Source organism: Chrysemys picta, chromosome 15 (assembly GCF_011386835.1).
Source record: "Chrysemys picta bellii isolate R12L10 chromosome 15, ASM1138683v2, whole genome shotgun sequence".
Taxonomy (NCBI): domain Eukaryota; kingdom Metazoa; phylum Chordata; order Testudines; family Emydidae; genus Chrysemys; species Chrysemys picta.
Genome location: NC_088805.1, coordinates 33,560,992 through 33,574,894, shown reverse-complemented (window position 1 = coordinate 33,574,894; position 13,903 = coordinate 33,560,992). Strand labels below are relative to the sequence as shown.

Sequence of the window (13,903 nt, the reverse complement as noted above, 5' to 3'; positions counted from 1 at the left end):
ACAATCATTGCAGGTTTGTGTCAGGTTTGAAGCAGTGATGTTACAGAACACTGGCTTGTAAAGTCTCTGGTAACTTCCAAAAGATTGGAAGGTCCTCAGTTCATAATCAATATGCTACTTTTAGTGCAAGTCCAGAGATCAGAGCAGGAAAGAGGCAAAATGGACACTTTTTTTTACCTTTTCCCATGTGGAGGGACTGCTCTTAGTCTTAGTTTGTGGAAAATTATAGGCACAAGATGGAGTCCAGGGTCACATGAGCAAGTCACATGGCCTTGCGTGCTTTGATGACTCATAGAAGCAGCCATTACCCGTATTTTGGCTAAAGTGTCCACAGGAAGGCTCACCAGGCTGGGACAAGCTCTATGGCCCACTATGTTCTGGAATGGGCCATCAATTTGAATGGGCCGTTCAGAATGTGCTGGCTAGACTGGATGTCAATTACCTTGTGGGTGTTACCCCAGGAGCAAACACATTTGAAATACTGGTACATAGTCAATATTCATAACTTTAGATACAAAGATGATACATGCATACAAACACGATCATCATACTCAGCAAATCATAATTTTTCCATTGACATCTTAAAATGGTATACTTTGTACAAGATTTGTTGCAATTGTCTAACAGTGGCAATATAAATGGTCACATCCTTACATACAGCATCACATGGGGCCAATGTATGTGGAGGTGGGAGGGGCGGCTAGTCATTTTATGCATAGCAAGAGAGGGGATTAGCAACTTTCAAAGAACCAAATCCAGATTATGCAATGTTGTTCTAGCCGTATTGGCCCCAAGATATTAACGAGACGAGGTAGGAGAGGTAATATTTTTTATTGGACCAACTTCTGGACCAAGTCCGGATTAGTGAGCCAGCAAATAGTTTCAGAAGTGGCTTAGGAGACTAGTGATGAGGCAGAGACCAAGTGTGAGCCTTTGCATCCTTCGGTGGATAGGAAGGTTTGAATTTAAGTGGGAATGGTAGTTATAATACGACAAGGCTGGAGATTCACTAACTTTCACTGACACTAAGCTGCTTGTGCCTACTGAGATCTTTGCAGCAAAGATGTAGAACCCAGTCCAGTGCATCTGGCTAGAGATCTTCTGTTCAGGAATGAATTGTTAATCAGTGCAAACATGCCAGGGTGATAGATGTTGCGTCCGAGGTCCAATGTGCTCTGCTAAATAGCAGTTTTAAAACAGATGTTTCAGGTTTGCTGGTTCTGGGAGCTAGAAAGCCTGACACTTACAGCAGGGCCTGAGCATGGAGTGTTTCTTTGGCTGTATAGACAAGGAGACTGAGCTACCTGTGTGTCTTTCCTCTTCAGGGTCTGATGCATTCCAGTGGTCCAGTCGGCCGCCATCGCCAGCTGATACTAGTTCTAGAGGGAGAACTGTACCTTATCCCCTTCGCTCTCCTGAAAGGAAGTTCCTCGAATGAGTACCTCTACGAGCGCTTCAGCCTCGTCGCAGTACCATCTATCCAGTCACTGAACCCCAACTCCAAGGTACCACTCCAGCCCCATGCTCCCAGTGCTCCTGCTGTGAGGTATGAGACATGCAGGGCCCCATCCATGCCATGTGAGAGCTGAAGTGCTCCATGCCGTACAGGCTCACCCTGCAAGGGCCCCAGACTGAGCTGCAGGGATTATTGTCTCTTCCAGCGCCATCGGCTACAAAAATGGAAATCTCAAACCGACCAACTTCCAGGGCACTGGTGCTGAATGAGCTGAGCATCCACAGCGTACTTCGATGCTTTCCAGAGCAGAGTCAGGCGCGGTCCTACCCCAAGGAGATCACAAATCATGGCGAGGCAGTGGTTGGGATTTCTTTCTTAGCTAGACTGCAGGTTCTGTGTGGGTTGAGCTCCCATGCAGACTGAGTGACCTTAAACTGAGTTTCCCTGGTGAATTAATCACATCCTAGCAATCTGCTCATATGTTTGCCTGCCTGCCTGTTCCCCTGTGGCGTTGGCCACTGATTTCTCATGACATTGAGGGCACAGGTCAAAGCTGATACTTTAAGCAAATCCTGAGGAAATACCATTTTCATTGATATATGGCAATAACCTTCTGCTTCTAAAAGCCCCAAAGTCTATGGGGAGTTCAAGGCCAACATCATACCATCAAAGAATGCCACAGTTCTTGGTCTGATTGCTCAGAACAGAGTCCCATGGTACATCCTGCATTATTGCCGTGTGAAACAGTTGTCTAAATAGGAGGATGGGCCTAATTTTATCGTTGTTGTTGATGTGTATGACTTGCAGTTCCCTATTCTGGATTAGCCCTCAGGAGTCAATCTGTCTCTGTCTCTGGCCAGTACTTGATCTGCCACAGCACATTTGTTGGTCAGAAGTTTCCATTGACCTGACTGCAGTGACACCCAGCTACGGTTAATTTAGAGGCCAGCAATGCATATGGATCATTCACATAATTCCTTTCAGTGTCTATTACTTCGTGTTTGTCAGCAGTGAACTTCATCAGCCACTAGATATAGATTCATAGTTTAAAGCCAGAAGGGATCATTAAATAATCTAATTTCCTGTATATCAAAGACCATTCCATTTCACCCAGTTACACCTGTATTGAACCCAATAACTTATATTTGACCAATGCGTGTCTTCAGAAAGGCAGTCTGAAGACATCAAGAAATGGAAAATTTACCAGTTCCTTGGTAGTTTTTTGTTTCAATGGTTAATCACGCTCACTGTTTAAAAAAAAAAAAAAAAAAAAAGCCTAATCTATAATTTTAATTTGTCTGGCCTCAGCTTCCAGACATTATTCTTGTTCTGCCTTTCTCAGCTAGCTTAAAGATCCCTTCAGTACCTGGTATTTGCTCCCCAAGAAGATACTTATACGCTATAATTCCACACATTTGAATATTGCCACAACATTAGCACTTTTCCAGTGTTCGTAAATTTCCCCTGTATTGCAAGATTTGTTAAAAGTTATTATCAGCAGGCTAAAGACTTCCTCAGCCAACTCTTTTAGGACTCTTGGGTGCAGGTTATCTGGGCCTTTTGATTTAGAAGTATTTATCCCTAAGATATGTTTAACATCCTCCTTAGTTACTAATGGAATGGAAAATATTTCCTCCTCGTGATATATCATCCTGCTTCTTTCCAAAAACAGAAAAGAAATATTTATTGAACTCTGCCCAATTGCCTAATTTGGTTAGGTCCCTCTGAAGCTCCTCACAGTCTTTTCTAGTCTTGACTAACCTACATAATTTTGTGTCATCTGCAACTGTTGCCAGCTAAGGAATGATTTGTATTTCATCCTTTGTAAAGCACTTTTCATCCTGAACATCCCAAAGGGATTTACAAGCAGGAATTGGTTCATTCACCCTTCACAGTACTGATTGTTTCAGAAATAGCTCATAATAGATTCCTTAAATTTCATAAACTGACAAATATAAACAAGGTCAACAGGAAAAACCTATGTTGAATGGGATAAAAAAACTTCCTAACTGTAAAAACGATTAGTCAGTGGGAAAAGGATACTTTTTCAAGCAGTATCCCTATGGGTGCTCCACTTCAAGATACACATGTGCCCATGTCCTCTTCATTGGAGATTTTCATCAGCAGTGTCCAGCGGTCTACACCTGCGCCCTAGACACGCTCAGGCCCCTCATCGGGGACAGACCTGCCACCACTCCAGTTCCTGCTAAGCCACCTGCAGCTTGAGATGGAGCATTGCGCTGTCCTTAGCTAGGCCGTGTGGCTCAGGTACCCCTGTCTCTTATGTTTTCTGATATTTAGCGCAGTTTGTGTTGGAGGGAGAGGTCCCCCCAACTCCTTTTGCCCAATTTTTCTCGAGCCTCAACCCGAGGTCTGAAATGCCGGTTATGTCCACCATGTCAGGCTTCAAACCCTGCCAGACTTGCCACAGTTCTTCCCCCTGCAGCAACAGACATTCAAGCTGCCTCCGCTGCCTTGGGGAGTCTCACATCCCCTCCAAATGTCAGAGCTGCTCAGGATTTAAGAGCAGATCTAAGAGGTTGAGGGAGGATAGACTAAAACCCCTGTTAATGGAGAGCTCGCTTGCTGAGACCCGCAGGGTCCAAATCATCCCCCTGTATGTCAGACCCACCCACCACCTCTGTTCTGGCAGTAAGCAAAGACCCTGAAGTCGCTGCAGCACCACCCAGACCTTTAAAGAAGACGACCCATTCTCCAGAACAGGATAAGAGAAGGGAAAAGTCCCCCTAATCCCCCACCCCCCATCTGTGCCCCAGGAGACCTCACATCCCACTACAGGCATCACTGAGGCGCCCATCCCCTCCAGTACTGATTTCACAGCACTGGCAAAGAAGCCACGTACTGAGAAGCCTCCTAAAGTGCCATCAACCTTGGCGCCGGACCCGGTACCTTTGAACGTATGTTGAATTGTTCCCGCCTTCATCTGTCTCTTAAGACTGAGTTCCTCATACCCGTCACCTCAGCGAGGAGGATAGGGGAGCTTGGAGCTTTGATGGCTGACTCGCCATATACGGTATTTCATCATGACAAGGTGTTGACATGTCCACCCCTTGCTTCCCCTTCCAAGAGTCATTGCTCATTCCACCAGGGATCAATCTAGCACAGTAGCCATGCTGAAAAACATACCTATCCTGACAGGGCAGCCACCTGGTCCTGGGTTCATGTTTTCCTAGCAGTACACTCTTGTCAGGTCTGGATGCAGTTACATGGCTTTCGGCGAGTCTGTTCTACAATCTGAACTGAATCCACCTCCTTGGCACCCTTCTCCATGATGGAAGTACTTCTCAGAAGTCTCCTGACGTGGCGCACCCATAGGGACATTACTTGAAGAAGGAGAGGTTACTTACCTTGTATGGCAATGGGAGTTCTTTGACATGTGTGTCCCTATGGGTGCCCCCCCGCCTTGGAGTCTGACTCTTTCTACTTCCATGCTTGAGAAGGATTGGGAGTGGTGGCAGGTCCACCCATCCCTCTCTCCCCTCAGATCGGGGCACAAGGGTGTCTAGGGCACAGGCATGGACCCACGGACACTGCTGATGAAAACCTCCAAACAAGAGCACATAGGGGTGCGCATATCATGACATGGAGCACCCACACTACACAAATCTTTAAGAACTCCAGTTACTGCACCAGGTAAGTGACCTTTTCATCCTGTGGAATCCCCGTTACCAGAGCTCACCATGCCAGACTAGATAATTAAACTACTGGGGTGCTGTACGGAGTGACTGGACTGAGGAGGAAGCATGGGCTTGTGGTTACAGCACAAGGCTGGAAGTTGAGATTTAGTTAATATTGCTGGCTCTGCCATAAACCTCCAGTGTGACCTTGGATAAGTCACTTCCCTTCTCTGTGGATCCATTTCCTCTCCCCAGAAAAGGAAGTAGTAATCCTGCCCTGCCCCTGAATGGAGTTGGTATGTAAATCATAGAATATCAGAGTTGGAAGGGACCTCAAGAGGTCATCTAGTCCAACCCCCTGCTCAAAGCAGGACCAATTCCCAGCTAAATCATCCCAGCCAGGGCTTTGTCAAGCCGGGCCTTAAAAACCTCCAAGGAAGGAGACTCCACCACCTCCCTAGGTAACGCATTCCAGTGTTTCACCACCCTCCTAGTGAAATAGTTTTTCCTGATATCCAACCTGGACCTCCCCCACTGCAACTTGAGACCATTGCTCCTTGTTCTGTCATCTGCCATCACTGAGAACAGCCGAGCTCCATCCTCTTTGGAACCCCCCTTCAGGTAGTTGAAGGCTGCTATCAAATCCCCCCTCATTCTTCTCTTCTGGAGACTAAACAATCCCAGTTCCCTCAGCCTCTCCTCATAAGTCATGTGCTCCAGACCCCTAATCATTTTTGTTGCCCTCCGCTGGACTCTTTCCAATTTTTCCACATCCTTCTTGTAGTGTGGGGCCCAAAACTGGACGCAGTATTCCAGATGAGGCCTCACCAATGTCGAATAAAGGGGAACGATCACGTCCCTCGATCTGCTGGCAATGCCCCTACTTATACAGCCCAAAATGCCGTTAGCCTTCTTGGCAACAAGAGCACACTGTTGACTCATATCCAGCTTCTCGTCCACTGTAACCCCTAGGTCCTTTTCTGCAGAACTGCTACCTAGCCATTCGGTCCCTAGTCTGTAGCAGTGCATGGGATTCTTCCGTCCTAAGTGCAGGACTCTGCACTTGTCCTTGTTGAACCTCATCAGGTTTTTTTCGGCCCAATCCTCTAATTTGTCTAGGTCCCTCTGTATCCGATCCCTACCCTCTAGTGTATCTACCACGCCTCCTAGTTTAGTGTCATCTGCAAACTTGCTGAGAGTGCAGTCCACACCATCCTCCAGATCATTAATAAAGATATTAAACAAAACCGGCCCCAGGACCGACCCTTGGGGCACTCCGCTTGAAACCGGCTGCCAACTAGACATGGAGCCATTGATCACTACCCGTTGAGCCCGACGATCTAGCCAGCTTTCTATCCACCTTACAGTCCATTCATCCAGCCCATACTTCTTTAACTTGGCGGCAAGAATACTGTGGGAGACCGCATCAAAAGCTTTGCTAAAGTCAAGGAATAACACATCCACTGCTTTCCCCTCATCCACAGAGCCAGTTATCTCATCATAGAAGGCAATTAGGTTAGTCAGGCACGACTTCCCCTTCGTGAATCCATGCTGACTGTTCCTGATCACTTTCCTCTCCTCTAAATGTTTCATAATTGATTCCTTGAGGACCTGCTCCATGATTTTTCCAGGGACTGAGGTGAGGCTGACTGGCCTGTAGTTCCCCGGATCCTCCTTCTTCCCTTTTTTAAAGATGGGCACTACATTAGCCTTTTTCCAGTCATCTGGGACCTCCCCCGATCGCCATGAGTTTTCAAAAATAATGGCTAATGGCTCTGCAATCTCACCCGCCAACTCCTTTAACACCCTCGGATGCAGCGCATCCGGCCCCATGGACTTGTGCACATCCAATTTTTCTAAATAGTCCCGAACTACTTCTTTCTCCACAGAGGGTTGGTCACCTTCTCCCCATGCTGTACTGCCCAGTGCAGCAATCTGGGAGCTGACCTTGTGCGTGAAGACAGAGGCAAAAAAATCATTGAGTACATTAGCTTTTTCCACATCCTCGGTCACTAGGTTGCCTCCCTCATTCAGTAAGGGGCCCACACTTTCCTTGATTTTCTTCTTGTTGCTAAGATGCCTGAAGAAACCCTTCTTGTTACTCTTAACATCTCTTGCTAACTGCAACTCCAAGTGTGATTTGGCCTTCCTGATTTCACTCCTGCACGCCTGAGCAATATTTTTATACTCCTCCCTGGTCATTTGTCCAATCTTCCACTTCTTGTAAGCTTCTTTTTTGCGTTTAAGATCAGCAAGGATTTCACTGTTTAGCCAAGCTGGTCGCCTGCCATATTTACTATTCTTTCTACACATCGGGATGGTTTGTTCCTGCAACCTCAATAAGGATTCTTTAAAATACAGCCAGCTCTCCTGGACCCCTTTGCCCTTCATGTTATTCTCCCAGGGGATCCTGCCCATCTGTTCCCTGAGGGAGTCAAAGTCTGCTTTTCTGAAGTCCAGGGTCCGTATTCTGCTGCTCTCCTTTCTTCCTTGTGTCAGGATCCTGAACTCGACCATCTCATGGTCACTGCCTCCCAGGTTCCCATCCACTTTTGCTTCCCCTACTAGTTCTTCCCTGTTTGTGAGCAGCAGGTCAAGAAAAGCTTTGCCCCTAGTTGGTTCCTCCAGCACTTGCACCAGGAAATTGTCCCCTACACTATCCAAAAATTTCCTGGATTGCCTGTGCACCGCTGTATTGCTCTCCCAGCAGATATCAGGGTGATTAAAGTCTCCCATGAGAACCAGGGCCTGCGATCTAGCAACTTCTGCTAGTTGCCAGAAGAAAGCCTCGTCCACCTCATCTCCCTGGTCTGGTGGTCTATAGCAGACTCCAACCACGACATCACCCTTGTTGCTCACACTTCTCAACTTTATCCAGAGACTCTCAGGTTTTTCTGCAGTTTCATACCGGAGCTCTGAGCAGTCATACTCCTCTCTTACATACAACGCAACTCCCCCACCTTTTCTGCCCTGCCTGTCCTTCCTGAAAGTTTATATCCATCCATGACAGTACTCCAGTCATGTGAGTTATCCCACCAAGTCTCTGTTATTCCAATCACATCATAGTTCCCTGACTGTGCCAGGACTTCCAGTTCTCCCTGCTTGTTTCCCAGGCTTCTTGCATTTGTGTATAGGCACTTAAGATAACTCATCGATCGTCCCTCTTTCTCAGCATGAGACAGGAGTCCTCCCCTCTTACGCTCTCCTGCTTGTGCTTCCTCCCAGGATCCCATTTCCCCACTTACCTCAGGGCTTTGGTCTCCTTCCCCCGGTGAACCTAGTTTAAAGCCCTCCTCACTAGGTTAGCCAGCGTGCTGGCGAAGATGCTCTTCCCTCTCTTCGTTAGGTGGAGCCCGTCTATGCCTAGCACTCCCTCTTCTTGGAACACCATCCCATGGTCAAAGAATCCAAAGCCTTCTCTCCGACACCACCTGCGTAGCCATTCGTTGACTTCCACGATTCGACGGTCTCTACCCCGGCCTTTTCCTTGCACAGGGAGGATGGACGAGAACACCACTTGCGCCTCAAACTCCTTTATCCTTCTTCCCAGAGCCACGTAGTCTGCAGTGATCCGCTCAAGGTCATTCTTGGCAGTATCATTGGTGCCCACGTGGAGAAGCAGGAAGGGGTAGCGATCTGAGGGCTTGATGAGTCTCGTCAGTCTCTCCGTCACATCGTGTATCCTAGCTCCTGGCAAGCAGCAGACCTCTCGGTTTTCCCGGTCGGGGCGGCAGATAGATGACTCAGTCCCCCTGAGGAGAGAGTCCCCGACCACCACCACCCTCCTCCTCCTCTTGGGAGGGGTGGTCGTGGAACCCCCATCCCTGGGACAGTGCATCTTTTGCCTTCCAAATGAGCACAGCTTGGCTGGAAGGGGCTAAAGAAATGTAAGGCATTGTTCTAATGATAAAACCATCTTACTGTTACAGAGCCCCGGCCATCCCAGACATTCCGTGGGGAGGCAGGACGCTTGCAGAGCCACGACTACAACAGACCATTCTTTGACCCCTATTTTCTCTCTCTCTCTCTAGTCCCTTTTGAAGAAGAATGCTCCTGCTTATTCCAGTTCTACCTCAATGGCAGCCGTCATAGGAAATCCCAAACTCCCTGCAGCAGTGATGGACAGATGGCTTTGGGGGCCTATGCCCTCTGCAGAAGAGGAGGCCTATATGGTATCTGAATTACTTGGCTGCCAGCCTCTGGTTGGCAACGTGGCAACGAAAGAGAGGGTCATGAGCGCACTCACTCAGGCAGAGTGTGTCCATTTTGCAACCCATGTTTCCTGGAAGCTGGCTGCCTTGGTCCTAACGCCCAACGCTGATAGTAACCCAGCCAGTAGCAAGAGCTCCTTTGGGAATCCCTACACAATTCCAGAATCCCTCCGGATGCAGGATGATGCCAGTGATGTGGAGAGTATCTCAGACTGCCCTCCTCTCCAGGAGTTCCTGCTCACAGCAGCCGACGTTCTGGATCTGCGGCTTCCTGTCAAATTAGTGGTTCTCGGCTCCTACCAAGAGTCCAACAGCAAAGTCACTGCTGATGGGGTTGTTGGCTTGACACGGGCATTCCTGGCTGCTGGGGCTCAGTGTGTCCTGGTGTCACTCTGGCCTGTTCCTGTGGCCGCTTCCAAAATGTTTGTGCACGCCTTCTATGCCTCCCTCCTTAATGGAATGAAAGCCAGCGCAGCCCTCGGCGAGGCCATGAAAACCGTGCAGAGCAGCAAGCAGTTCTCCCATCCATCCAACTGGGCAGGTAGGAGGAATCTGCTTCTTGGGGCGGTTCTCACAATAAACAGGAAAGAGTTTGTAGGAGAAACAATGACACCAATTTGTGTGTGTTTGAGTTGAGCAAGGAGTTGTGCTAGCAGCAGAGTGCATGAGTAACACCATGTGCCCTTACAGCAACCAGAAGCTGTGCATCAGACCTGATTCTGCGCTAATGAGTGTTGCTGAATGGCTGGCCAGTGGGAAATAGTTGTTCTTCAATGTAACAATGGGGAGAGTATGTGTTTGACATAATTTACAGCGTATGAAATGCACCTGTCTCATCAGGCAGGTTTAATCATTAGGAAGACCTGATATGCTAAGGGCCATGCAGGCAGGAAATTACCCAGGATCCCCAGCTGATAACAGACAAGATTCCTTTTCTCCCTACAGATTACAGATCAGGATGCATTATTCTTACTGATATGTGTCTAGCACGGTACAGCAGAAAGATTTGATTCCCATTAGTGTAATGATGGGGTGGAGGGTGTGTCTTGAATGGCACTGTAACAACGGTGCTGTAATCCACTGAGGAGGATGTGTATTTAATTCAACATTTTAAAATTAAATGTGCTAGATAGTTCAGTGATGAGAAATAAGGAACCGAGACTATTCACTCTTGTTGTACCTTGGCTAGAGACTATGAGGAACCTCTAAGAACGTCTCAGAATTCCAGAGAGATGAGGCTTTTCCGGAGTTTGTAAGAATACTGGCAGTATTCCCATGACAGCAGCATTTTTCTCTAGAACTGACAGTCTCACTCAGTGCATGTCTTCTGCACACTTGGGTTAGATCATAGTGGAGCGAACTAGTGGACTTGCCACCAAAAGCTGACGTGTGACCCTAGCCATGTTGAGCATGCGAGTGTACAGGGGCAGGAGGAAGAGTTCCTTGTACTGCCATGGGGGAGGCTGATATTTGCATGGTGCACAAGCTAGCGGCCTGGGCAAAGCAGGCATCTTTCCCTAGACAGGAACAGCTCTCCATTTTCAGGCAGTGTTTAGCTTTTATTGATTTCTGTTCCTGTAAAGGAGACAAGAAGCATGCTAGGGCAAGTCTCTCTGCATTGCCACATTTTTCCACATACGTGAACAGGAAAACAGTATTGATTTCATAAAGGGGGAGAGCAGAGAGCATTGAAGAAGCATCCTAGAAGTTAGGTGCCTGGGTGGCATGGAGGCAGCCGTTCTGGATTCTCCCTTCTTCGTGGGTAGGCAAATAACTCAGCAAAGGGCCAAGAACTATTCATTTCTGTTAGCTTGAGGGAGGCAGAGTATTTGTTTTTCTGGGACAAGAGGAGATTAAGAAGCTCTTCGTCTGAATCCTGCAGGCTTCATGCTCATTGGGAGTGATGTGAAGCTGAACAGCCCTTCCTCGCTAATTGGACAGGCCCTGACAGAGATTCTGCAACACCCGGAGAGAGCACGAGATGCCCTGAGAGTCTTGTTACATCTGGTAAGCGAGAGGGAGCTGCCATAAGAGTATCCCCTGCAGCCCCAGAGTGGTGGCAATAAGACCCTTGCAGTCTTGCTTTGGAGAGGCTGTGAAGGCTCCTTCCAGCAGCCTGGAAAGTTCCATCGAAATGTACAGACACAAAATGTGGGTCCTTACCTTGGAGTATGGCAGACGCCTGCTCTTAACTTTTGGAAGGTGATGTCATCTGTGGCAAGGTATCTCTGAATGTTGAATGGGTGGGGAAACATTTCAATTTAACTTCAGGAGTAAACCCCCAATCCTCCTTCTCCTCCCTCACTCTGTGTCATCCCTGCAGCTACGCCCTGTCCCTGGGAGAAGAAGGGGACACCAGGCAGAGATTCACCTTGCTAGCATGACAAATAAAATCCCTCCCTCCGACCCAGCTGGTTTGCATATGCTGCTGAGCGGGTCTGTGCTTTGAAAATGAGATTGTCACTAAGGTTAATTGTTTCTATGACAGAATTGCTGTGAACTAGACAAGAAGTAGGGAGGTGAGAATGAAGACACTGTAGTGTGTCTCCTTCCTTGCTAGCCAAGTGATCACGCTCTCTGTACAGATGTTAAGGACTGATGGCTTCGAGCCAAGAACGAACACCGCAGTTCAGAACAGAGCAAGCTCTAAAGTAGCAAGGTTTGTTAGACAGAAGAACTGACTCTTTGGGTCCTTCCCATGATACTGCATGACGCAGAACATTCTGTTCAGCTGACAGCTTTCACCAGAAAATACCACACTGAAATCCACGGGGTTTAACCCCAAAACAGCAGCACACATGGAAGTTTAACGAGACGGTGGTGTTCCCATAGGTACCAATAACCAGCTCTGGGGAGCAGTGAATGTTGCGACCGATGTGATCTGTAGGTAAAACTCTGGGATGGTTAGAATATGATCCTCTCCCATCGGTGTAACACTTTTCCTCCGAAAGGACCCTCCTAGTTTCCTTAGGGGCAATGTCCTGTTGTAATGGCAGCATTAGTTGATTGAGAATGATGATCCCAGCTGCACCAGGCTGGAAAGGGAGGAGGGTTCTACTTTTGTTATTTACCATCCAAGTGGCAAGTCTGCACATGGAACATGATAACCTGGTAGTCAGCAGCAGACCCAAGAGGCTGGAAACCATAACTCAGCGTTTCTGGGGGGACAAATACAGCCACCTGGCTTATGGGAAATCATCCCTTTGGGCAGATTCCTCCTCCCAGTCAAACATGTAGCCTAGTTTTCCATGGCCCTCATCTGCCCAAGATGCTGCTATAGGCTGCCTGACTTCTCATTTTACAGCTATACGTGAATTAGTGGAGCCTCTAGTTCCAAAGGGCCCTGACCACCTCCTGTCTGGGGCTGATTGCCATATAGTCTGTCACCCAGCCCACCCCTTGACCTGAGATGCCTTTCTGCTCCTGACACTGCAGAACGAGGAAAGGGTTAATGATAAACTTTCTGCAGAATAAGCTAATGCAGTCTTTTGCCCCGGAAGGTGGAGAAGTCGCTGCAGCGAATCCAGAACGGGCAGCACAATTCCATGTACACTTCTCAGCAGAGTGTGGAGAATAAAGTTGGCGGCATTCCAGGCTGGCAGGCGTTACTCACTGCTGTGGGGTTTCGACTTGACCCTCCTGCGAGTGGTCTTCCAGCTGCAGTTTTCTTCCCAACTTCAGACCCCGGTGAACGGCTACAGCAATGCAGCACCACCATCCAGTCCCTCCTAGGTAAGGAAAAGGCCACAGGGAGCTCTGGCATCATCTGCCTTAGCAGGCTCTTGTCCACCTGCTGCCTCTTGGATGGGAGGAGTGGGAAATCTCACTGTTCAGATGTTGTTCTGTGCTTTTACCGGGACCAAGTAAAATCACAGAATGGGACTGTTGCTCCCAGCATAGTCCTAGAGCAGGCTTTGCAGTGAGAACATGGCTGCTTCAGCCACAGATTCCATTCATTTCCCTGTGGTCCCAATACCCGAGGAGCCAGGGCATTATTGTTCCTCTGTCCCTGCTCCCAGACGGGAGTTCGCTCATCAGGGAAGCTGGGCCCATGTGTCGCTTTGGGATGGTTTCTCTCAGGCAGTTCAGAGGCAGGTTTGAACAAACTTTATGGTTTCTGATTTTTTTCAGGTTTGCCTAACCCGGCACTTCAGGCACTTTGCAAACTTATTACTGCTTCAGAGACTGGAGAACAGCTTATCAACCGGGTGAGTAGGGTGGTGACGCTACAGCACCATGCCGCAAATCCTTTTTCCTAGGGTAAAGGAGTCCAGAGCCACTAGCAGAGCAAATAGAGAGAGTGGCTTTTGTGTCCAAAGTTCAAAATCTGTCTCTCTTGTCTGCTTGAGTGAGTGAATGCCTTGGCACGTGGGTGCAGCCACGCTGCTGGACTTCTCAGCTCAGTGACAGAACAGAGAGCATGTAACATGCACACCAGTCGTGCTGTTCAGTACAGCTGAGGCAGGTGGGATCCTAGCATTGAGGGATGGAAAACTTGATTAGGTCCCAGTCAGCCTATTACCCTAAGAACTTGTACTGGGCTGTTCCCTTCAGGATATTCCCTAATGCTTCGTCCAGTGCCTCTCAGACCTGTGCTG

The 13,903-nt window shown here is 48.3% G+C and overlaps 1 protein-coding gene across 5 annotated transcripts in view; it reads left to right on the top strand.

The window, feature by feature from the left end:
* TTC28 (tetratricopeptide repeat domain 28) overlaps positions 1 to 13,903 on the top strand; it is a 439,996-nt gene that overhangs the window by 412,808 nt on the left and 13,285 nt on the right. For all 5 annotated transcript variants that reach the window (XM_042852359.2, XM_042852360.2, XM_042852361.2 and 2 more), the window contains 5 exons: positions 1,326 to 1,505; positions 9,126 to 9,846; positions 11,188 to 11,312; positions 12,806 to 13,037; positions 13,437 to 13,513. In XM_042852359.2, the coding sequence (XP_042708293.2) occupies positions 1,326 to 1,505; positions 9,126 to 9,846; positions 11,188 to 11,312; positions 12,806 to 13,037; positions 13,437 to 13,513 (1,335 nt within the window). The remainder of the gene's footprint in view (positions 1 to 1,325; positions 1,506 to 9,125; positions 9,847 to 11,187; positions 11,313 to 12,805; positions 13,038 to 13,436; positions 13,514 to 13,903) is intronic.